Below are 26,577 nucleotides of genomic sequence, written 5' to 3'. Positions count from 1 at the left end.
ATCTTTCTATGTCAAAATCTACTTTAAGATACTTAGAAAAATCACATCTTACAGGCATTTATGTTATATATTTCATTCAAGTTTTCTTGGAGCGATGTGATGGTTAAATCATAAGGTATTTGTAGGGATACTGGATAAACGAATCATCTTTTATCATATGGTATATATTAAATTCAGGTGTTTTTTAAATTTTATTTTTGTTTGTCAAAGTCTATTTTGGTCGAAGACCAGGCCACAATGGGCCTGAAAGAAGGTCGTGGGCTCACTTGGGCCGTCCAACTCTTCAAGACTCCTATTAAAGCCCTGCCCTACTAAAACTCATCCCTTGGCGGCGATATGTTCGCGATTCGGGTTTCATGGTGGCGGCCGGTAGCTTCGCGGAGCAGGACACGAGGGTGCTACTTCGCCTCTATCACGGCCGCCGCCGCTTCGCGGAACCCCGGTCCTCCTGCGCCATTCTCCACTGGATCCGTCAGTCCTACTCCCAAGAGGGTGGGCACCCACAATGGTAGCTTCCACTGCGATGAGGCCCTGGGATGCTTCTTAATCCGTCTCACCGACAAGTTCTCCGGTGCCGAGATCGTCCGAACCAGAGATCCTCAGGCAAACAATTTGTTTCCTTTGTTAATGTTCTTAGTTTGGAAAAGACAATCATTTATAGAACAGTTTTTTTTTTTTGAACCGTTTTAGTGAGAAATGTTGCCTTTTCCTTATCCTCTTAGAAAAAGTTAACTAAAATGGCGAACAAAAGAAAATCTATATTGTGCATAGATCATGCTATGGTGCAACTTTACGTATCACTAGTAGCTTAATGTGGTTTCCTGGTGGATGGTTTTCACGAGGACTGATAACATGGATGACAAGATTTTACATGTTATTGTGCGTTATGATTCTGCACCTTGATATTTCTAGAGTTTGAAAAATCAGAGAGAATGGTAGACCCTAGATATAAAATACTACATAATATATTTTTATAATTTTGCATAAACCTTTTTTTTGTGTGTGTCCATGTAAACAGTGTGATCTTCTAAAAATAAACTTGAGTCAATCGGTGTAGGCTGTAACAAGAGAGCTTACTGTAGAATAATGAATTAAACAATTAGATCGTTCAAATAATGTTAATATAAGAAAATTGTCACTGGTTAGTGTATTTAGATATCAAAATCTAGCTTACATTTATATATCTTCTTCTTCTGGTGAACACATCTAAGATTAAAATCAAAATTCATTTGGAAACATATCAAATGGGAATTAATGTTTGGAATGACATCATCCTAACATTGTCTTAAAGAGCTTGCATTTTATGCCATTTAGAATGTTAACTATGGAATGGACAATGAGATTCAATTAGTGACATTTATTATGGATAGGCTATATATGCTATACAATCTAATTTCTTCTTTTTATCAATTGCCTTTTATTAAAGATATGGAAAAAGAATTTTTTGTTTTTTCTTTAAAGCTTATGATAAAATACTTCTCCTTTTATGTAAAAGAGTTAAATGAGTCTAATTTTGATAAGATTAATTTTATGCTCATGAGATTCATTTGCTTCTAAGCTGGTGATTAATTGTGTATGGAATTATCAAATCATTAAGTGATATATTTATACATGGTATCACTTTCTTATTAGTGTGTTTTTCTCTTTCTTTTACTCTTCTCCTCCTAATGAGGCGAGATAAGGATTGTGATGATCTATTGATTAAAATTGTCAACAATCTAACATGTGGTTTGATTCCTATAACTAGTGGTGTTAAATGGGTCGGACCGTGTGAGACATGGCGTGACTCAACACAAACATGACTTGCTAACGATCGAGCCATGCTGTGCTAGGTTTAAGCTATTCTATGAGTTGGAATTGGCAGTTGCTACTAAGGATGACCTGTGTTTGGACTCTTGAGAAACTTTTGGTGGCTAAGTGGTGTAATTTGATTAAAATACCACAAAAAATTTAAAATAATGGCTAGTTTAGGCTATTTGGTTAAATTAGGCTTAAACCAAATTAACCCCCAAAAATTCTAAAAAGTTCATGAAATTTTCCAATAAAAAACTCCAATACCACCCCTCATCCTCCATTTAAACAACTCAGAATTCTCATTTTCAATCTCTTAACTTACATTTTCTCAATTCTCAATCATATACACTTAAGCTCTCTAATCCCCTCATTAATCTCATTTTTTTTATTATTGTGTAATTTATTTTATTATAATCTCCCTCTCAAATTCTCATAATTCCTCATGGGGTTGCTGTTGACACTGTAAGCATACCTTCACCTCGACAGTGTAGCTCTTCACATCATGATAGCATTTTAATTTTAAAATTTTACATTATATAGATAATTAATATATATTTTAAAAAAAATTATATTAGGATATAATGAAAAATCATGGTGCTTGGGGCCTCTGACTCTAGAGTTGGAAATATTAGATCCTTTTGGGTTTATAGGCACGAATTTCAACCTATTTTGTATCTATTTCTATGGAGGCCCAATGAGTCCACCTAGTTTGTGGATGAGGTTCCTCTAAAGTTGATACTTATGTTAGCTCAAGGGTAAGGCTTGAAAGTAATTAGCATTAACAAGTCCACCATCGACCTTCACATCATCATCGAGTCGAAGAAGTGGTGACAATCGCTGAAGTAGGATATTAGCTTCAGGGCACTCACACAAATAAGATAGGACGAGAGTGTCATCAGTTGCCTTAACTGTGGTCATGTCATAGTTAGATTTGAGATCATTTCAACATTGTGTCTAAAGATTATGAAGAAATGGATATTTGCAACAATTAATAAAATTCATTTGTGCAAATCTTATGATGGAACTTACCACCGTAGCCACATAAGGTCATACAACACTAAAATAATGAAGATTCAAGTCTCAGCATGCAATTTTTGAATTTAAAATTAGTAACGGTGAAAAGTTTCATAAAATTTATTGATCGAGTCACCATTTTCATTGGTTGACTTGAGCAACTTTGAATATTTTGTGGAAACTTATCTTCAACCTCAATTCTAGAAACACAATGAATTAAGACAATAAAATATTTAATGATACACGAAAGTTTAAATGATATTTTTGCATCTTATTTATATAGAGTGATTTTAACTTTTATTATTTAGAGTAGTAATCATAACACATAATTATATAAAATAACTCACGAGTCAACTAACCAGTCGATTGGAATTTGGAAACACAGTTGACTCAATCATCAACTCAAACCACTTCTAAGGATGAGCTTGTGCGTAAGCTTACTCTCGTCAAAAACCCTTTATACACATATGCACTCGACTTTAACTTCACCCAAGGTGGCAAAAGGCGAATACGCTCGCTCCCAGTGCTCCCGCCAACCTGGGACACGGAGGAGGTAAATCACGGGCGGCTACTAGACTTTAACTTCACCCAAAGTTACATGCGAAGAGGAGTCCCCATTGCGACTTGAAATGCTAAGAAATCTTGCTTCTGGGTAGGGGTAAGCATTTGGTTAAAACCGAACCGAATTTATTAAAATTGAACTAATCGAATACTTTTTCCGACCAATCGAAACAACTATTTTGACTATTAAAATTGAAACAAACTGAATCAATAAAAAAATCAGTTAATTCGGTCGGTAACCAAATAATTCATTTAAAAAAACAATTTAAAAAATATTAAAGTTTTTTAATAAAAACTTAATCAGTTTAATAAAAAATGTAAAAACCTTAATTTTTTATATTTAATAAAAATAATTTTAATCTGTTTTTAAAATGCGTAATCGAAACCGAACCATTGATATTTTTAAGAAAAAAAGCAAACCTCTGAATATACTGATGAAATTTCCGAATTAGTTCGGTTTGGTCAGTTATTTCGGTCGAACCAAAATTTTGCTCACCTCTACCCTTGGGTCGTCCTCGTTTGCCAAGCATTGGCCATTCTCAACTTGTGAATTCTCTACCTGTGACCTACTAGGACATCAATCAGTCGAGCATGTGGTCAACCTTGAACTCATGAGTTTTTGTTAGATATTCTTTTCATTTTTTCATTTGTTATTATATATTTCTTAATATCACTTGTAGAAAAGTTAAGGCAGCCAAGAATAGATGAGTCCATTGAATGGCTTATGTGATGCTGCAATGCTTATGATCTACTGAAAGTAAAATATTTTGTATTTGGTGAAGAATTAGTTCCAAGTACAAAGATGTAAAAGAAAATATTAAAAACTATATGGATAACTGGAGTTTGTTAATATGCCGCTTTAGTTGGTTATTCTAATTTCATTGCCACATGCATGAATTATAGAATTTGCATTTCTTATTTTATTGGATAAATTTTGTCATCGATGACAGTGATTTGCTACTGAACTCCATATCTCATTGTTACACACGTGTATTCAAATAATCTGCAACGTTCACTATGACTATGACAGCTAGATGCAAAAAATCCAAATGAAATGGCATACACATTCTTACTTTTTTGTTTGACATTATGTTCCATTTCATTTTCCAGTAAGTCCTGCTTGTTGACTTTGTAAACTAATATTGTTTTTTCAAAAACCAATGTGCAGCTCCTTGAAACCCTAGATGCAGTGCTAGATGTTGGCGGTGTGTATGATCCTAGCCAAGACCATTATGATCATCATCAAAAAGGATTTGGTGAAATTTTTGGCCATGGGTTCAACACCAAGCTTAGTAGTGCTGGGCTTGTCTACAAGGTATTGAATTAAGTCTTCATGACAGATTATTTTTATTTTATAGATTAAGAACTTGTCCTTTATGCTCTATCAGAGAAGAATTCCGTATTCAGCTTTCTATCCATGTTTCAACACCTCTACCATGGGCTAATATGGCCTATTCTGCTGTTTTTAGTGTATATTTAGCTAACATGTCATGTTTATATTATCATAAGGATACTTATCCCAGAGATTTTGAGACAAGATCTTTAAGTGTTTTGATTTGGCATTTTAAGGGCTTACCAAGAGTGGAAAGCCATTCTTTTATTTTAGTTTACTTTAGAATCCTGATGGTCAGTATAATAAATTAATTGTGTTAAGAGGTTCTGGAAATCTGTGGGAGGTCAGGACATTCAACATGTCCTTCATTCTTCATGCAAAAGGAACATACAAAAATCTCAGGATAATCTTACTTCAACACTTAGGGTGTATTCCTTACGTGGGAAGGGAAACCTAGAGGGAAATATGGTGATAGAAATATTTTTCCAGTTATAGTGAAACCTAGAGGGGAATATTGTCACTGAAATATTTTTCCAGCCATAGTTTCCTGCCATCCTCTTTGATGGATAAAAGGGAGAGAAGAAAAAGATTGGAGAATTTTTTTTTTCTAATTTTTGTTTATATTGCTTCTATGCGATTTAGGTAGAAACAATGCAAGGTCAAATCTAATCTTGAAAAAAATAAAAAACTAATTTTCAGTTTAAATCTAGTTTTAATTTACTTTTTTACTGTCTTAATGAATAAGGTTTTGAAATTTAAGTTTCCCTTTCCCTTTGCATTTTCTTTTCTTCTAATGAAATCAATGGATGCTTTTTTTTTGCCAATGTGTAGTTATTCATATTCTCTTTCTTTTCTGAGCTATTTTCCTCCCCTATAGAAAACAAGGACTCAAACCATTTAGCTACAGTTATTTTTTGTCCAACTTTGACAGTGGGACCAAGAGAACCACAAAATGACTAAGTTTCCTTGTGTGGTTGAATAGGGTAGTCAAATATTGATGGGGGATGGAGCAGGTCTGAAGATCTAATTCCTTAATTAAGCTACTTGAGCTGATTGTGCCTCTATAAAATCCTCTATAAACTAATGCTTTCCTTTTTCTCCTTTTAAATGAAGGAAAACAATTTGTGATATCGAAGTTTGCAGTTCCTTGAGGGTAGGGGTGTAAATGAGTTTAGCCAAGTTGAGTGTAGCTATGTTCAAGCTTCTTTATTTACTTATCGAGTTTGTTCCACCTTGTTTACTAAAAAACTTATCAATGCCAGCCGATTTTTTATCAAGCTCAACTAATATTATTGTCGTCCCTATAAATTAGGTTAAACGTTTATCTAATACTTGAAAATATATAATATTTTTTATTTTTAACATATTTTGAATAATTTAAGATTATAAAAATTTATAAATTACTATATTTTTATGAATTTGAATGAAAAACTAATAAATAATTATGTTTATTCATAGATTGTTCGTGAGCTTTGTTTATTGTATACACTTGTACTATTGAACGAACATAAATGAGCTTGCTAAATCGAACACGCTTGTTCACAAATGTCTGGTTCATTTACATTCCTATTTGAGGCAAGGTGAAAGATAACATTTGAGTGGAAATGTTGGTTAGCTTCTTTTTTAGTCAATTTTGATCCTTGCTAGCTTGAAACAACAAAATAATGATGGCATGGCTAAATCTCAAATTCTCAACTATAATTGTAGTGATATTCTCATCTTTTAAAGTTGATTGTTTATATTGAAAGACATTGTCATCTCTGTAAATTATGATTCACGAGTGTTCTGTGAGGGAATATACTTGTATTGCTGATTAAATAACAGAAGAAGATTCCCTCGGTGTAAATTTTCACTTACTAGGAGGTACCATACTTTTTTGATAGTATGATAAATGGGAACCAAGAGCTATATGAACAAGTCAATCATGAAATTTAACAAATTTTATGTATTTCTTTATGTCTTTTACTATAAGTATAACAAAATCATACAAAACAAAAGATTATATGAACAGAATGGAAATACATTGAAATAAAAACCAAATCAAGAATGAGTAGGTCGATTGAGATCTCTGAACAACTTTATGTACTAGCAGAAGCCAACTATGATATGAAAAGGATGCCTGTGCCTACAAAACTAGAGGTAAGGAAAGCAGATAGTAAATATAAATTACTAAGTGGATAAACATGAAGGATGCACATAATTTAATCTTCTTCATGAGGTTAATGAACTAAAATAGGTAACAATTTCATTTTACAACTTTAAATTCTTCTTTAAGTTCTTTATCTTTTATATATATATATATAATCATCTACTATTTTCCTTTTAGTTGTTTATTGATATTTAGAGTTACTATTATTATTTCTAAATTATTATCATCTTTATTCATCAATAAAGATAATTTTTAATTATTATTAGTTAATCAACTTGTATAAACGTTATCAGTAATATAAATATCAATATGTATAAATGACATCACTGGTAAAAGTTTGACAAATTAGTAAATTCACTAAGAAGTGAATTACTGGAGGCAATATTCTCAAAGTGTAATAATAACACGTATTGGCTAAAAGCCCGCTCACTGATGGTATACAATAATAAAGTGCTATCACACAAATAAATACTAACTGCGGGCAACTCCTCACTGCCAATTACCTTATATGGGTAGTCAAATACTCTTGTATAAGATTAGGCTAGAGTTTTTACTTTTTAGCTTTCCTTTACGCCATTTAACATCTTTATTATTTTACTTTAATTCTTTTTACAACAATAACCAAACCTTATCCCACTAAGTGGGGGCAACCATATGGATCCTTTTACTTCATTGAACTCTATCTCCTACTATATCTTCATCTATAAAAGGGCAGCCCGTGCACGAAGCTCCCGCTATGCGGGGCCTCGGGGAAGAATCCATTGTACGCAATCTTACCCTGCTTTTTTTTGCAAGAGGCTATTTCCAGGATTTGAACCCGTAACCTTTTGGTCACAAAGCAACAACTTTATCGTTGCGCCAAGGCTCCTCTTCTACTATATCTTCATCTATACTTAAATAAATTTTATTTTATTTTATTTTATTGTTGTTAACCAAGTTTTTTTTAGTCTTTCTTTTTCTCGTTTGATATGTGTTGTTTCACATCGCTTAACTGGAGCATTTATGGTCGTCTAAGTACATGCTTATATCATCTTAAACGTGTCTCTCGGAATTTTTTCTCAGTAGATGCAATTCCGACTTTCTCTAATGTTCTCATTTCTCATTCTATCCATCCTCGTATGTCCACACATTCACCTTAACATCCTCATTTATGCAATTCTCATCTTCTGTTCATGTGCTAGAGTCATAGCCCAACACTCAGTTTCTTATAACATAGTATGTATAACTATAGTTTTGTAGAACTTTCCTTTAAGTTTTAGAGGTACTTTATGATCACATAAAATACCTGATGCTCTCCTCCATTTCAATTATCCTGCATGTATTCTATGCAGGACATCTCTCTTAATCCCTTCATTATTTTGTAAAAAATGATCTTAAATATTTAAAGTTCTTAGGCAACTTGTCATCTCTCATCTTAACAATTGTCTCATTATGTCTAATATTGCTAAACTTAAATTTCATATATTCTATCTTATTCTACTAAGCTTAAAACCTATCCCTTCTAATGTTTTCTGCTAAGATTCTAGTTTAACATTTACTTCTTCATGTGTTTCATCTACTAAAATAATATCATTTGCAAACAACATGTTGTGTCTTGAATGTGTGTGAGTTTGTCTATAATTAGTAAAAAGATACAGACTTAGAGATGATCCTTGATGTAACTCTATCTTTATTAGAAATGTTTTAGTTATTTTGCTTGAAGTCTTCGTCCTCGTACGTATCCTTAGTTAATTCAATATATGTTATGTTAATACCTCTCTTTTTTAGAATTCTTCATATAATTTTTTTGAGACTCTATTATAAGATTTTTCTAAGTCAATGAATACCATATGTAGATCTTATTTTTGCTTTCACTATTTTTCAATTAATTGTCTAAGAAGATGTATAACTTTTATTATCGACCTTCCAAGCATGAATCTAAATTGATTTTCAGTCATCGTGATCTCCTTAATCTTTTTTTCTATTACTCTTTCTCAAAGGTTTATGATATGACTCATTAGTTTAATACGTCTATAGTTTGTACAATTTCGTACGTCTTCCTTATTCTTATATAATGGAACTAGAGTACTTACCCTCCATTGGTCAGACATTTTTTTCATTTATATCATGTTAAATAATTTTGTAAGTTATTTAATGTCTTATTTCCCTAGGCACTTCCATACCTCTATCGGAATATCATCTAGTCCCATGCTTTTCCATTGTGCATACCATTTAAAGTTTGTTCTACTTATGAAATTTGAATTGTATGATAAAAATTTAAATTTCTATACTCAATTTGGCCTACTTAAATTACCTAAGTTAAGTTGGCCACCTAAACCTTTATTAAAAAATTGATGAAAATAACTCTTCCACCGCTCTTTTATTTCTCCATCGTTTACTAGTACCCTATTATATTCATCTTTAATACATTCAATTTGGATAAATTCTCTTGTCTTGATTTCTCTCACTTTAGCTATTCTAGAAATGTCTCTTTCCATTTCTTTTGTATTTAAGTTTTGATATAATCGTTCAAAAGTTTTATTCTTTGCTTCATTCACTACTTTCTTAGTTTCTTTTTTGGCTATTGTATATTTTTTAAAGTTTTTCTCGTTCTTATAAATACATAATTCCTTATAAGATGTTCATTTTTTTTCACTTTTTGTTGTACTTTCTCATTCCACCATCAAGATTTTTTACTTAGTGATGCATGTCCCTTTGACTCACCGAGTACACTCTTAGCTACTATTTTCAACTTCGATATCATCTTATCTTATGTCGTATTAGAGTCACCATATATTTCACCTAATACTTATACTCCTACCTTCTTCTTAGAGATATTTTGCTTCTCATCCTTTAACTTCCACCACTTAATTCTAGAAGTCATATATATTTTTTTTCTATTGATACTATACTTAAAGCGTATATCCAACACTACTCACGTATGTTGGGTAGATAAGCTTTCTCCAGGGATGACCTTTAATCTTTACAAATTTTTCTATCATTCTTCTTAACCATAAGAAAGTCAATTTGCGATCTATTATTCCCACTTTTGGACGTGACTAAGTGTTCTTCTCTTTTTTTAAAAAATGTATTAGCTAATAAGGTCATATGCTATCGCAAAATCTAATATAGTTTTCCCTTCTTTATTTATCGTTCCAAACTCATAACCCCATGTACCTTCTCATATTCCTCATTTTTCACTCCGACATGTCCATTTATATCATCTCCTATTAAAATCATTTCATTTAGCGGAATATTTTATAATACTTCATCTAAGTCATCCCAAAATTTTGATTTGGTAACTTCATCTAATCCTATTTGCGGTGCATATATGTTAATTATATTCATAGTTTTTGTCGCCACTATTATCTTAAGGACTATAATTTTATTCTTTTTTCTAACTACTATAATTTTATCCTTTAATGAACTATCTACAACATTACTTACTCCATTTATTGCTTTACTCTTTCCTATATGTCATAATTTAAAACCCGAGTTCTCTATCATTTTTGTCTTATCGTCTATCTATTTTGTCTCTTGTACACACAAAATATTAATTCTTCTCTTAATCATCATATCTACTACCTCCATTGATTTATTTGTTTCATGTTCCAAATTTTATACTATTAGTTTTCCTATCATATTTGTTCTTATCCAACTCATGGTGAGAATTTTTGCCTATTTAACACTACACTCAAGTTCTCATGGAGATGTAGTAATTCTTGTTGATACGTTATAGTCGGACCTTGTAACACGAACTCTTACATATTTAGCATTACACCTGAGTTTTGGAGATATAAGCGATCCTCGGACCTTCCACGCGAACTCTTACTTTAATTCTTTTTACTATAATTGTTTTATTTTAATTTCACATCTTATTGTTTTAACTCTAAATTAACTTTTGAACTCAAATTATATTAATTTAATAATATATCGTCGTAGGGTCTACCGATATGAGTTATATAACATTAAATATATAATAATCTATATCTAGAACATAGTTCTAAGTAGGATGGAAGGCTGAGTACTCTAACAAGAAGTGTCTATAAAAGAGTAATTCTCATATGTAACTCATATATAAACATGAAATAACATCAATTATTTAACCCAATAATTTTATTTTACAACCTGTTGTACTTTTTTTAAATATTATTTTAATCTCCTTTTTTAAAACAATTACACAAGCATATATTATCTAATTTTGATCTATTTATTTATGCACAAGAAAATATATATGGAGGCCAAAAGGATACATTCATCCACATTATGTACAATTAAAAATTCTGAGTGTCAATAAAATCACTATTCTCCACTTGAATTCGTATTCTACAAATACAATATGTAAATAACTTAAAATTCAAAATAAATATCCAATAATGATAATAACACAAGACCCATCAAACCTTGATCCGTTACCTCAATATAATTCCAATTCCTACATGACACCTTTTACGTCAGATAACAAATTTATTTATTGATTTTCAATTCTAGATACATCAACGCAAAATGAAATTCTAATAAAATAAAATATTTACCTTTTCCATCAATCAATAAAATAGGGTAGATGTTTCACCAATACGGACAAATCAAACCTATGCAACAAATTTGTAATTGGTTCAAATTAATCCATTATTTTTCGATATCAACATATTATTAATTTTCCAATTCTTACCTTTAATTGATCGTCATGCAAATAACAATCTCGTGGGATGAGAATACCGGGAGGTTTAGAATTGAGGAAAACGTATGGTCCTCCACTCCTTGATTCAGGCAAAAGGAGGGCTGGTGTCTCTTCATCTTTGTTCCTACGGCTCCGGCGACTGATGGCAGCAGTTGCTGTGTTGCTGAAAAAAATAAAAGAGGAAGAAAGAAAAATGCTGATGCTGCTGTGTTGCTGGACAAAAAGGGAAAAGACAGGAAAATACTGCTGCTGTTGTGTTGCTGCACAACAGGAAGAAGAAAGGAAATAAGAATTGTTTGCTGTTTCTGGAGCAGGAAAAATGAAGATGCTTGTGCAGGAGAAATCTGGTGTTGCTTGGGTTGCTGAAAAAAGGGCAGCAGAGAAGAGGCAGGCTGCTGCTGGTCTTGGTGGAATGAAGGCTGATGCTGGAAGGGAGAAAGAAGAGGGGAATAAGAAGGGGAAAGAAAGTTGGTGCTTGCTTGCTGGAATTAACAAAGAAGAAGGCTGCTGGGTCAGTGAAGAGGGAAGGGAGCAGGACTTTTTCCTTCCTTCACCGGAGACCTCAGCTAGCTCTGGTAGGCTCTGGCAATAGCCTTTGCTAGCTCCGGCTGTTACTTCAGTGATGTTGGGAGAGCGATGAAAGGAAAAAGGGAGCTGCTGCTAGGATTCCTGTTGCTGGAAAAAGGAAGGAGAAAGGCTGCTGCTGTGGGATAGAAGAAGAGGAAGAGGGAGGAGCTGCAGATTGCGGATGCTGGTTTTGGGAGAAATGTTGATGCTGATGCTGGGAGAAGAAGGGAAGAAGAGAAATAAGAGGAGAAAGGAGGAAGAAAAGATGAGAGGCTGGCACGTGGAAAGGAGGAGGAGGTGGCACATGGCTGTAGGGAGAAAACATGGGAGAAGAAAAAGAGAGGAGAGAGAAAATTTCCTTCACTCATTTTAAATTGATTGAACAGCGTTAACCCATTTAAAATTTAGTTTGGCTGAAAATTGGCCAAAACAAACCCCAATTGACCCCGGTTTGAACCCATGTAATGTTAATCCCCGGGCCTACCCGATGGTTCAATCCAAATCCAATTTGACTTAAACTTGATGCTCAAATTCTATGTTTAACCATTCAGCTTGTTTTATTTTGTTGATTAAAATTTTAGAGAACATTAAATTTGATATTTTACCAGTTGCATTATTATTATTATTTTAATTATTTATTTATTTTTATTTATTAAAAATCAATATTTAACATTCTCATCTTTTGGATTTTGTTCATATTGAAAGATATTGTTATCTCTAAAAATCACGATTCATGAGTTCCCTGTGATAGAATATACTGCTACTTCTTTGTATGGTGGATTGAATGATAATTCAATATTTCCTCTTCATCTAATTAAATCTTTTCCCAACCTTCTTCAAAGATAGAATTTGCCAATGTCATTCCCTGTTGCAGCACTATGGAAAGGAGATAATTGCCAAGGAACTTCAGCTTGATGTGGGACATGAAAACGTACAACGATTATACCTTGCTGTTTACAAAAGCTTTATTGAGGTGAACTTTGCCTATTGCTTAAGTTTTCTTTTGTGCTCGTTATTTTTGAGACATAACTTTACCACTAGGAGATGCTATCAATTTGATTAAATCTGCATAAGATTGCCACTCATGTTTCTGCTTCAGCAAAATCAAACTGGTTAGGGCATGGCATCATGAGCTACTACATTTGTACTAAACATTTTAAATTTTCATTTTTTTGTCTGGAGACATTGAAGATAAAGAATAAAAATGTTTTTATCTTCTTTTGGTGGATATTCTTTGCAAGTGTCTCTCTTTCCAACAACTGTGTATATTTAATCATTGAATGAAGATGTAAATATACATTTAATTGAGTCAAACAATATTAAACTCTTTAAGAGTAATTTCATTGTTTAAATATATGGTTGTTGAGAAAATAAACTAAGTGGAAAATGAAGACTTATGATGTAACATATAGTGTTTGTTTTCTTGACCCAACTTTCTGGAGTGGAGGAGGGAATGAGGTATATGACATTCTGGTCCCCTCATTCACTCAATAAGTAATGTTTTATGAAAGGGAGGACCATTCTCTGAAATCAATTTGTCCCTAAATGGGTTTTGCTGAAGTTGAGCGGCTTATGTGGAATCCAATGGGAAAAAAACTGTTTAGCACTTAAGAGCAGTGCGGGCGAGTTCAAATGAAGGTTAGCATGGGCACTGGTAAGGGTGGTAAGGGAGGCCATAAGTGAGAGCGAGTTCCATTCCCTTTATCTCTTTCCCTTACCCAAGTGAACTTTTTTCCCCTCCTTTACCCACCTCTTCCCCTCTTCCTCTCCTGCTCTTCTCTCCTTCCCATCCTTTTGAAATTGGTATCCTAATCCCTACCTTATTTGTTGGTTGGTGATCCGAGATAAACTATTCCTAGTTATTCATATTTCATCCTTGTAAGTTTGATTAGTTGTGGGAGTCATTGATCATGATATGTTATGGTGGTTTTGAGAAGGGGTGGATATTACCAACAGTTAAACACTAGAAAGTAACCTAAACTAATGTTAGTTCCCTGTATTGTTTGTATAGCCATAACTGAGCAACCTACTATGTTAAGCTTGGATGATCCTGTATCTGTTTTAATTTTTTATTGATGCTTTGTTCGAATAGATTTGAAACATTGTACCAATTCCTTCAACAATTAGATCTGATGTGGTCAACGGGTCATGCCACACAAAAAACCATTTTGCAAAGAAATAACTCCATACTATGTTCAATTAGTAGCTCACGTGTTTAACTTTTTTGATTCACTGACTGTTTCATGTCATTAATTGAGATATTTTCATTCCTTAGTACATGTCTTAATTCTCTTTATCTTTATTTTGTCGATCTGGTCTTTGTGGTTTAGGCATATTTAATGTTTCAACTGTTTATAAATTATTTGTATTCCTTGTTGCACACCTTTGTCAGGCAATTGATGCTGTTGATAATGGGATCAATGAATATGACACTGATCAGCCTCCAAAATATGTGAACAATACACATTTGTCTTCAAGAGTTGGTCGGCTAAATTTAGACTGGATGGATCCTGATCAATCTTCTGATAAGGAAAATGCAGCTTTTCAGCAGGCAATGATGCTTGCTGGTGGAGAATTCTTGGATGTATGTTTTTTTCCATCTTCCTATGTTGGCAAAGAACTGTTTGTTTCATCTTCCTGGAAACTTTTATTCATGTTAGTTGATGATTTGTTATTTTTTTTACTACTATCGGATGTACAGAAGGCTGACAGTTTTTATCCATTTCTTCATATGTTGGCAGAGTCTAAGGTTTCATGCTAGATCATGGATACCTGCGAGATCCATAGTTGCTGAATGTATAGCTTCAAGAGGAAATGTTGATCCTAGTGGTGAAATTATGGTTTTGGATAGATTTTGCCCTGTAAGTATTAAGTAGTTCAATTATTGTGCCAAATTTGTAGCTTGTAGCTTCTCTAGAGTTAATTTTCTATTAATTTATACCTAATAGTTTAATTACTATACGTTCTTATTCATGTCATTTAAGTAATTTTCTAACCTCAATTAATTTAAATCTATTAATGGTCATTATAATGTTTACAAGTTGCTACTGACGTTTTTGGCAATCAATGAATGGTTGGTCATGCATCTGGCCTACCTTGGGTGGTACATTGTCATCTTTTGGAATGTGTGGTGGTTCCAGTGTCCCATGTCCTGAAGAATGATACTTCAGCTATTGCTTACTAACTTGATTTTTTTTCAGACCTATGAAGCATGGAAATGATACTTCAGCTATTGCTTACGAACTTGAATTTTTTTCAGACCTTTGAAAAGTTTCTTATCTCTTTCCCGGCTGTCTTATGCCTAGACATATCTAAATGCAACTGACTTGTCTTAGTTTTCTAGGTCATCTCTTAGGAATCCACGTCCTGTTTGGGATGCAACATTAATGAATTTTGCATTAGTTGCCATCTGGTGTTTGTTAGGGATATTAAGTTCATCTTTATTATTAAATTCTGTAACAAATAATCATTACCTTTTTAATCAATTATATTGGGACCGTTGTCGGCTTAAGTTGGATACCTGGTGCCAACTTAAAAAAATAAAAATAAATGTTGGGACCGTCGTGAGCAAGAGGAGGAGGTGAGGGGTCGTGTTGAGGATTGTGTAGCGGAAACTTGAAATAAATCGATGCGAACATGATCGATTTACTTGGTTTAGTCATCTAAGGCAGCTACATCCAAGGCCTAGTCTAGTGGTCTATCACCACTAAACTCTTCACCTTCTTGGGCATTCTGGAGGTGGTGAAGCCTCCTACAATCCTTTGTATACAAAGCAACACAAACGAAACAAAGATACAAATGATAGTAAAACAACTTTACAAATGAAAGCTTTGCTTTGGATGTTTTTTTGTTGTTTTGGATTGTCTCTTAGTGGTAGGAAATGTAACACTATGTTGTTCCCAAATCCTCAAGAACTGACACCTTCAATCTTCCTTAAAACCCTCTTTTAGAGTGTTGCCGTTGTGTTGATTTCTTAGTTGATTATTACCCTCGACTTGCTCCACTGTATTTTCGACAGTTGCTCTGACCTGTAAGCTCAATGACTCTGCTACAGTGCTATTGTCCAGTTTATTGATAAACCACATTGATTGACAGATGCTCTGCATCTGATCAACCTTAACATGTCAAGACTTTTCGTTGCTCAATATCTGGTCAACTTTGACCATTCGAGATTTTGTTATTGCATAACATCCGATCTTTCTTGATCTATTTAAACTTTTCGTCTCATGCTTAACACGTTAACCATGACATGTTAGGACTTCCCTCATTGTTAAGTGTTTAATCCTCCATGACCTATTTGGACTTTTAACCACTAAGTGTCCGATCAATTGTGACCCATTTGGACTTCTCGCCTTTGGCAACTCCTTGTTGGATTTCGGACCGTTAAGTGTTCGATCAACCATGATCCACTTGGATTTGTCGTTTTATGCCAACTCTCTGTTGGACATTTGACTGCCGGTGACCTACTTAAACTTCCGATCTCATGCCAACTTCCGTTGGACTTTCTATCGTTAAGTATCCGATCAATTTTTACCTACTTCACGTCTTACTTATATTGCTCAAACATCGAAACTAAATACGAGTTAATTCAAACTTGGTCAACTTGATCAACCTTGACTAGAAGTCGATTGCACCAATAATCTACCATTTTTTATAGTTGATAATATGTTTAAGTTAAGACTTACTCATTAGCCCACCATCCTACTTTATTATTCTTCTCATGCCAAAGCAGGAATGAAGATTTCCTAACTTAAATATTCATTCTTACCCTTTGCCTTATGTTAAAACTTCTCAAAATTAAATGCTCAACCTTGAGCGTACAATCATTCATTCACCTATCCTTAAATCCTTCCCTTTCATACCTAAGAGCCTCTAAGGTGAACTTCCCCTGGCATGCTCCATTTCAATCATTGTACCAATAATATTTTAGAGTTCCTAGACCTTTAGGAAATTCCAAAATCTAAACAACAATTTACGAAGGGGCACGCTTAAAGTTACAGAGTTCTCAAGGGCGTACTACAATTTGTTATTTCCCAAAAGATGCACTTGTTTCCAATAATACCCCTTGCCTTTCAGCTTTAAACCAAAGTAAAAACTGATTTTCTTTATTTAAACCAAACCAAATTGAATTGAACCGAACCAAATAAAAAAAATTAAAATTTAATTATTTCATAAAGGAGTTTCATACAAAAGCTATTGATGATTGTAAAAATTCATTTTTTTAAAAAATTTACGTCATTAATGCATTATAATCTCCTAAATCTATCTATATTTTAAAATTTTTGAGTTTTAATAAAAAATAAAAAATATATAAAATTAAAGGAACGTTAATATATATATATATATATATATATAATCTTTTTTAATTGCTAATTACAAGAGAAAAATATGAAATAAAATTACAAGTGAAAAATCAAAAATAAAAAAATTATTTTGCTGCTGTTTTGATTAAAGCATCACCATTAGTCGAAACGTCACCACCTTGGTGTTGATTTCTTAAAAGCATCACCACTTTGATATTGATTTCTTAAAAGCATCACCACCTTGGCGTTAATTTCTTCAAAGCATGACCATAAAATCATCACCACCTTGATGCAAATTTCTTAAAAATCATCATCATCTTGGAGCTGAAAATAGACTGTGCATGGTTAGGGATACCTTGAATATGTGACTTTAGGGCACAATGACACTGAGGAGAACTACAGAAACCTACTTGACTTGAATTGGGTCTGATCATAGTTGTCTAAGGCTATCAATGAGTTTCAGACAAAACTCATTGATGAGCCTAAAGAATTTGAAATTTGAAATTTGGATATGAAGTGGAAGAGGGAAGTGTATGAAAGGTAAATATGACATGCAATCCTAATTTTGAGCCTCCTACATGAAGTTATGGGTCCGTGCCAATTGACACGTTGATTGAATTTTTGAAAATGTGTGCACGATTGGTAAGTCCTTGAATCTGAGACTTTACGACACAATGAGACCTATAAGACTTGAATTGGATCCCATCAGAACTAGCTAAGGCCATCAATAAGTTTTGGCCGAAACTCATTGATAGACCTAGAAGAATTGAAATTTTGAAGAGGAGAGTGTAGAGAAGGTAGATATGATATGCAACCCTAGTCTTGAGCCTCCTACTAAAGATATGAGCGTTGGCTTCTTGAGTGGGACCATGGTACTAAAGATATGAGCGTTGGCTTCTTGAGTGGGACCATGGTGTTGTTTTTTAAAGTTCAATACCACCGATGTTGGTTTTGAAGGATTAGGACTATAGTGGTGTTGTTTTATAAAGACCAGTACTATTGTGTTAGAGAAATCTGGTGTTGGTTTCGAAGGATTATGACCATTGTTATGCTATTTTCTAAATATTAGTCAGCATCACCGTGTTGGAGAAATCACAATATAGTGGTGGTGGTTTCGAAAGATCAGCAGCAGTATATTGAATAAATCACAACACAATGGTCCTGATCATTCGAAACCAACACCGTGTTGTGATTTCGAAACCAGCTATAATGTCCCTTAGATGGTGATGTTGGAAAAATAACAATAGGGTGTTGATTTTGAAGGATCATGAGCATTGTGTTGTGATTTATTCAATATATTGGTGCTGGTCTATGAAACTCGGACTACAATGATCCTGATCTTTCGAAACCTATTATAGTGTGTTATGATTTCTCTGACACAGTGTTGTTGATATTTAGAAAACAACACTACAATGGTCTTGATCCTTTGAAACTAGTACCACCGTGTTGTGATTTCTCCAACATAGCGGTACTAAAATAACACCACTATTGTCCAAGAGGAAGACTTGACGGGTCAAATGATCGGATGTTGAGCAATGGATGTATTCAAGTCAAGGGGACCGAATGTTTGACAAATGAAAAGTGAAGGTAAAGTCATGAAGTGGAGAGATTCTTCTGAAATAAAGAACAAGGACAAGTCCTTGTTATGGGGACAACATTAGGCAACGATCCAACTAAGGGTCCTGCTCGGATTCCGAAGTTGAGATCGGACATTTTGTTAAATGTCACAAGTTATTTTTCATATATTACTTGTATTTGTGCTAACTCGGTTTTGCACCGAATCGTTCGAGTAATTGAACCGATGTTACTGGTCAATCGAATCGTTTGAGTGATCGAACGGTAATATTCAGTCGATCAGATGATGAGGTGACGTAGTTTGATGACTTGACAGTTGAAGTTTTCGGAGGGTTGATGTGGACAAGATAAGTCACAGAAGGTTGACATGGCAAAGGATAACTCTTGGTGTGCTAACGTGATAAGATGCACGGTCCATGATAAGCTCGGAGAGGCTGACGTGGTTGAGGATCGACGTCAAGATGATGTGTCAGAAGGCAAGGAGGATGCAACTTCGGTCGACTTAACCGGTACACCAGTTAACCGATAGAAACTAGATTTGGATCTAGTTATCGAAGGGATTAGGCGTCAGGTGGATTGGTCGACCGAACGAGTGTTATATAAGCTTGAGCAAAGGCTTCAACATTAACTCTGAAACACCCTCCTACTCTCATCTTGTGCAAACGCTCCATTGCTACGCCACTATGCTCCTCTGACAACGAAGTTTCACTCCAAACCAGTCTTGTCGGTATTCATTTTACTTAGTTGTTTCTTCGTGCTTTCAACTATAAGGGGCGGTAAACCTGTTACCACACCCTATCTTTTGTAAGAGTTGAGTCTCTGCCTCCAAATGAATTGGCCACTTGAAAGTAATAACCGATCGTGGGTCTTGGACTAACAGCCAGAGGCTGTGAATCAACAAATAGTGTGTTTTGTTTTTGTTTTCTTTCCACTGCATTTTACTTTGAAAAGAAAAGAGAGATTTTAAAACTACAAGCAAAGTGTGCTATTCACACAACCCCACCCCCACCCCCACCCCCACCCCCTTCCTTTCGATCCTACAATTTTCACTATAAAACGCCCTTTAAATGTTTATCCAAGTATATCAGAGGGAATGAGCAATGAGCTTAACCAACCGAAAGAACCTTATTTTCGTTAAAACTCATTGTAATCAATTGATATGTGAATCAATAGACTCGTTTTCTTAAAGAGTCAATTGCTCGTCTAAAAATAAAAAACTATAATTCAATTTTAGTTTGAATTTCGAAAATGTATAAATAATTCTAGGATTTTAAAATTATGAAATTTCACGTGGACATTACTTATGTCAAATACTATTAGAGAAAAAAAATTTCTAATAAATATATTTTATTTTCAAATAATGGCATAAAGTTGGAAACCATTTAAAATTTCAGTGTTTCACTCTAACTTTGTATCAAGTAATCAATGGTAATTCTTATCAATAAATAGACTTCACCCAAGTTTTCCAAAATAATTTTGAAATGTTTTCATGGTGATGTTCAGATAGTTTCATGGTGATTTTAGGCAAATGATTATGTTGCATAATGAGCATATGAGTTACACACAACTCTCAAAATATAATGGAAAATGACAATATATGGGATGAAACTCCTATTTTAAAGCTTCTGTAAGGTCTTCTTGCCTTTATGGTACACCTATTGAGAATTTATCTTCAGGGAGCTAGCTCAGGTTATACTAGGGAGGAAATTAGTTTGAATGCATATTCAGTTGATTTGTGACAAAATAAACATCTGTTCAAATTTTTATTTTGTGGATTGATATTTTACTAAGAAAATTTTGAGTCTTCACTATAGTTTTGGTTGGTCTTCAGGTTATACCAACTTTAATTTCATGATGATGGAATGCAGAATTCCATCATTGTTATTTCCAGATTTCATCACCATTTTGTGCTTGATTATAGGGAATCAAAATGCAAGTAAGCTTGAATGTGATTCTGTAAAGTGATCTGTTGCACACATTATCCATTCGTCTCACATTAAGTTTCAATGTTATTTTGTTCATTAGATTGGAAAACTACATATGCAGATAAAGAGTAAAAATCTTCTGGCTCTTAAGAGATAATTCTAATTTAGCTCGTCAAAGTCAAGTGTGTCTTTGTGGGGGAGAATGATGCAAAAGGGAAATTGTTCAAATGCTTATGTCTTCGTAGCTTAGATCATTTCAGAGTTGTACGGTGTCTGCATCAATGATATTCTATTGTACTTATAGAGTTGAAACTGGCTTGTTTCACCTTTCTTAACTTGGATTTAATCTATGTTTGGGCCTGCAAAGTTGGTATAAGAGGCTTAGAGTTATTGTTGGAAGCAAGTGTTTACAAGTTTTAATAGTTCTCTTTGATTCTCTTTCCCTATCTTGAGACATTCAACTATAGGCGTCACTAGAGTGAGATTCACTGATTGAAGTACAATCCATATCTATCGTCATGTTTTCCCCAAACTGTGCTATGCCAATTTTTTGTGTGCTTACAATGGTGCTCAGTACTAACAAAACAAAAGATTGCAAATGTGACATCCACAACAACATTGGCAATTGATTAAGGGTTCATGCAGAAACTTGCTTCATCAGATGCCTCTATGCAAGTGAATGTCACAGATTTGGATGCGAACAATTTACAAAGACAAATTTTATTACTTGGAACTAATTAATATTGAAACATTGGTATTTGTTACTTGACAATTTAATGAATCAAGCATGGCAGTTTTAATAGGGGTTCCCTTACTTGTTAAAGGTCATTTCTGTTCCATCACTGTTATGTTGTTTATTCTTAATTATTTTATCCATTGGCCATGTTGTTTATGTTATGAATTTTATCTAGTGTATATTTATATGTTCTGATTGCTTGCTCATTTTATTTACTCTACAGTGGAAACATCATTTGTTTGAGCTGGAAGAGGAGCTTAAAATTGAACCTCTTATTAAATATGTTCTTTATCAGGTAAATATTGTAGTTACCAAGGCCTAACACTGTGCATTTTCCTCACTTATGATAGATTATCTAATTAAGAAGATATCCACATGATGGCAGCTGTGCTTGAGTTTGTTGGCTTACTCCTGAAATAATTTGATCCCTGAATAGTTTTGGAGTCATATTATCAGTTGAATTGCTTATTGTTTTTTCGTATCTTGTGGCTCTCAATTTTTTGTTACATTGATTTTGTTGTTAAACAAGCCAAGTGAACGACAGTAATCGGATAAAAATCCATTTGAGGCATTCTCAACTGGTCTGGAAGTGTCCCGGGAATTGACACAACATTGTATTGAAACCAATTCTGTTTCAGCCAGAGCCCGAAACTCTGGTACACAACATAACTTTGAAATCTTAAGAGGAACTACTAGAAATCCAACATGCAGGAAAATAATCTAGCAAGAAAATACAGAGAATAGATTCAATCAAATATTAAATTTAGGAGGTTTAGTAGATGCAACAATTATCCCAAATTGGGTCCCAATAATTCCTTGACTCTTATTTGTCATTTTGGGTTGGCCCAGTTGCTTCATGTGATGCCAAACAACATTTCTACAAGTTGTGTAGACTTTAGTAAAACTTAGGTGAATAAGGTGTTTGTTGTTTTCTCTTGGTGATTAAGGTGATTGAAGTTTTCTCTTGCTTTAAGGATTCACATGGTGGAGGACAAAAGGGCAAGGATATCAGACCAGAGTAGATATCGCTCTATCATCTTTAAAGAGATTCAAGTTTTTTTTACAAAAGCAGACACAAGCATCAGCATGTTAAAGTTTAAAAAATGTGAAAGTAATTATTGTTATATCTAGGGTGTTATACTTCATGCTCATCTGGCATTACGCTTATTATTATACTATATTGGCAGCTAAGAATATTCAGCTGCGCTAGTGAGACCTAAAAATTCTAATATTTTTTTAGCTTTTTTAATTTGCATATTTAGAGTAAAAGGCGCTTACTTATGGTAAATGTGTCATTCAATGCCAGTTTATTTTATGGAAGCATTAATATGAAATCAATTGTTTGAACAAATTGTATCACTTTAAATTGTAGGATGAAAGAAGTGGAAGTTGGAGAGTGCAAACTGTGGCAGTTGCTCCCTACAAGTTTGAGAGCAGAAAGCAGTTACCACCAGCTTGGAGGGGCTTAAGAGATCAAGAGCTTTCAGATAAGTCTGGCATTCCTGGATGTGTTTTTGTTCATATCAATGGATTCATTGGTGGAAATCAAACTTACGATGGAGCCTTGGCTATGGCAAAGTCTGCTGTGACAATGTGATTCTTGTCCCTGATCTTATACGACCAACACTCTTAACAGCATGATTCTTGTCCCAGATCTTCTATTGCTTTAAAAAAATTCTAGCAATTTTAAAGAGGCGGGTGCATCCCACCGAGCAGTAGAACAGTCTTTGTAGACTTAATTTATGAGATGTTTGAGATCCTTCACATCTATTCATCTCATCGAGCAGATATTTTTCAGATTGGCCTAGGTAGGCTTGTTGAGACTTACCTTGCTACAATGCTATCTTCAATTTTGAACTTAGAGTATTGGACTTAGAGTTTGCTTTTTTGTGAGAATAAAACTTGATCCATAAGGTTTACTGTTCAATTATCATTGATGGATATGCGAACAAGATTTCATTGGGAAACGTTTGACAATTGTGAAAACAATTCTCTGCCTATCCGTGCACTTTTTTTTTGTTTTTGCAGGGATGATTAGAACACGGAATGTGACATGGAATGTGGAATAAACTGTGACGCGTGGATGAATCTTGAAATTGAGCCCTCTTGCCAATTGTGTTATATTGTGTTTCATTTGCACTATGAAAGTTACATTGCTGCGTTGTCATGTTCTGTGTGCTTTTGCATAGGATGTCACCATCGCCTTAAACTTTGGCAAAATAACTTTATGAAGACAATTAAAATTTAAATGCGTTTATCTCCTAAACTCTAGATTTGGACTAGAGAAATTTCGACAGATACTATCTGATACCTGATCCTGGATCAATGCTATGGATTGGAGGCTGTCTGACACCTATAATTCTCCAATCAATCGTCTAATCTGTATGAGCAGAGTGTGAGGGGACTGAATTGAATCCAATAAAAAAAAAATACGTTTGATTAAGTCATGCTAAGGACAATCCTAAATAGATGTTATGGGCCTTTCTCAGGGGTTGATGGAGCAGATATGGTGTAGGTTTCACATGATAAGGGTTCAATGAAGGCAACAAAGGGTGACCAGGTGGTTTGCCATGCCAAGGAATTGCATAGGGGTGCTGTACGTGTGCCGATTTGTTGGGCGTCCCAAACAACTAGGGAGCCATTCGTTTCCGATGTTCTTTTTTAGTTCTTCGAGGCAGTGCTTGCACAGCCAGCTGGCTCTGTCCCTCGTGTAATGAAATCAGACGAGCGTGAATCTTCTAATCCCTAAAATGTGGATCAGAAGATGAACTATTCTTCATTATTGATGAAGAATAATGATCCTTATTTATTTTACACATGGGGTCATCACTCTCCACCAAAATAGTGGAGAGTGGTCCATCCTCTGATCCGCATTTTATGGACCAGAGGATTTGAGCTAAAATCAGACATATTCTAAAGTTGGACTTAGACAAGGGATGATTATTCAGGATCTATTATGTTTCCGGGCCACAAGTGGGTGACATAGGTCAAAGTGCCCTTGGGATAGCGGATCATTATCTATTTGGGGCATGCTATGCTTGCTTGGTTTGAGAAGATGACATTGGTTGGAATGCACTCTGTATAGTGGATGATTCTGTCTGAAAATGAAAAAGATGATAAATTAAATATGTGGCTTGAAGGTTGACGAAGCGAAGACTTCACACAATCCTCCAACACAAACGGTGATAGTGCTGGACTGGGAAAAAATTTCTGACGTTGACCTTTTGACGCTCAAGTGAGTGATCACCACAAATGAAGTAGCAAAAAATTATAGCTAAAGTGTGAAATAATAAAGTTGTGCATGCCTCCGCCTGTGGATGAGAACTCCCTTTTTATAGTGTCACTATAGCGTTTGTACACACATCTCAAAGTGTGCATATGTTTTCCCAAAATATCTTAGGAAAAGACAAGTCAAAAAGTATCTCTGACGCCATTTCTTAAGCGAGTATACAAATCTCTGATGTGATGAGCTAGAAGCTTCTAAAGTACGAATTACCTGCGGAACATACTCTATTATCAGTGGCACAAACCTCCAAAAGGGTACGATGAGACATGTAGGTGGACTCCACTATTGGCCGACCAGATCCTGCTCGGACTGGCTGTTCCTGTTTGACTATACCTCTCGGTACTGCTGGCTTGTCCCATTCTCCACTTCTCGACTATCAATGGTTAGCTTCGTCTGACCAGCCGTAAAGCTCGATCGACTAGGGCTGGAAGCTCATTGCTTACCGCTTACCTCTTAACTCTAGTTACCCTCTACCGGAGGACGACCGTTCGGCACCCTCGCTCGGCCAACCGGGCATCCTTTCGTCTAGTTTGGTCGGTTGCTGAGGGCTTTTGATCATTTTTTTACTTTGACCTCGACGTTACCAGACCTTTTCCCCCTTTTATCCTTCTTTGGTGGGTCACTCTTCATCACCATATCACAAGTATTCCCCTCAAGTCTAGTAGAAGGAGGCTGTAAGTCCGACTGACTAGACATTTGGTGTTCTCCATGAATAATCTCGCCGACTGAACACATTGGGTTTAGAGCTGTCGCTTGGCTGTCACAATGCTTATACTATTCTTTAAGAAGCTGCTCTCTTCCTAATATGACGCTCTAGGTTTTAGAACCGCCGCTAGGCTTTCATAGTCCCTTTCACTTACTAAAAGGATGAATTTTCCCTGACTAGGCGTACTAGAGTTTAGAGCCGTTGCTCGGCTATGATGTGCACCCCTTCTACCTCCTGTCGTTTGTCGAGAAGTTGCCTTTTCTCCGACCGGAGATGCTAGGTTTTAGAACCACCATTCGGCTATGACGTGCGCTTTAACCAACTATGAACTTCTTTTTCATCGCTCTTCCAATCGGCTGAACATACTTCGAGGTTGGTGCCGCTCGGATCTATCATGGACAACACAGCTATTTTCCTAACCCCCTGTTCTCTGCCCCGGCTGCTCACCCCCACATAGTGCCTTTTAACGTGATCATAATTTCTTGAAAACTATTCAAATCCCTGGCCATTAATGTAAATCATGTTTGGTCATGTCCTTTAATCATGCGCTTTCTCTCCTCATTAATACCACCTGTAATTGAATGTTACACGTCGCTTTTCCCTACAACCTCATGTGTAATGTGACATGCGACTGTTTGGATTTGATGCGACGATTGCCTTTTCAAAATCAATGACCAAGATTAAACCTCATTTTCCAAAGTCTTGAATCGGACGGTTCAAGGTAGCCACCCCCAAGGTTTTTAAACCCTTCGTTCTCCTTTCGATCCATTGTGTCACCTTCGTCTTCTCGCTTTCTGCCTTTTCTCATCGCTGACGATCCTTCTCCAATAAGCTCCTTCTTTCTTTCCCCCTTTGATCTTAGATTTTTTATCTTTGTTTCATGATAGTCTTTCCTTCCCCACCCCCGGCTATCCCCGGGTTGTAGCATACTTCTATCGAATCTAAGTTCAATGGTGACAAGGTCGACC

General features: G+C 34.9%; 1 protein-coding gene across 1 annotated transcript; it reads left to right on the top strand.

Annotated features, from left to right (window-relative positions):
• Positions 1-328: 328 nt before the first annotated feature.
• On the top strand, positions 329-23,625 carry LOC121989299 (MYG1 protein-like). The gene is made up of 7 exons (XM_042543252.1): positions 329-603; positions 4,538-4,684; positions 12,953-13,051; positions 14,471-14,662; positions 14,820-14,939; positions 21,841-21,912; positions 22,990-23,625. The coding sequence occupies exons 1-7, from the start codon at positions 337-339 to the stop codon at positions 23,212-23,214; spliced, it is 1,122 nt and encodes a 373-aa protein (XP_042399186.1). The 5' UTR covers positions 329-336; the 3' UTR covers positions 23,215-23,625.
• The last annotated feature ends 2,952 nt before the right edge of the window (positions 23,626-26,577 follow it).

This window comes from Zingiber officinale, chromosome 6B (assembly GCF_018446385.1).
Source record: "Zingiber officinale cultivar Zhangliang chromosome 6B, Zo_v1.1, whole genome shotgun sequence".
Lineage (NCBI taxonomy): Eukaryota > Viridiplantae > Streptophyta > Magnoliopsida > Zingiberales > Zingiberaceae > Zingiber > Zingiber officinale.
Note: the sequence above shows the minus strand (reverse complement) of the source record. Positions and strands in the feature narration are given on the sequence as shown.

Excerpts from the sequence above, each read along its gene's own strand:
- LOC121989299 (XM_042543252.1), top strand. The coding sequence starts at position 337 with ATGTTCGCGATTCGGGTTTCATGGTGGCGGCCGGTAGCTTCGCGGAGC. Across the intron at positions 604-4,537 it reads TCCGAACCAGAGATCCTCAG|CTCCTTGAAACCCTAGATGC; the intron begins GCAAACAATTTG and ends ACCAATGTGCAG. Across the intron at positions 4,685-12,952 it reads GTGCTGGGCTTGTCTACAAG|CACTATGGAAAGGAGATAAT; the intron begins GTATTGAATTAA and ends TCCCTGTTGCAG.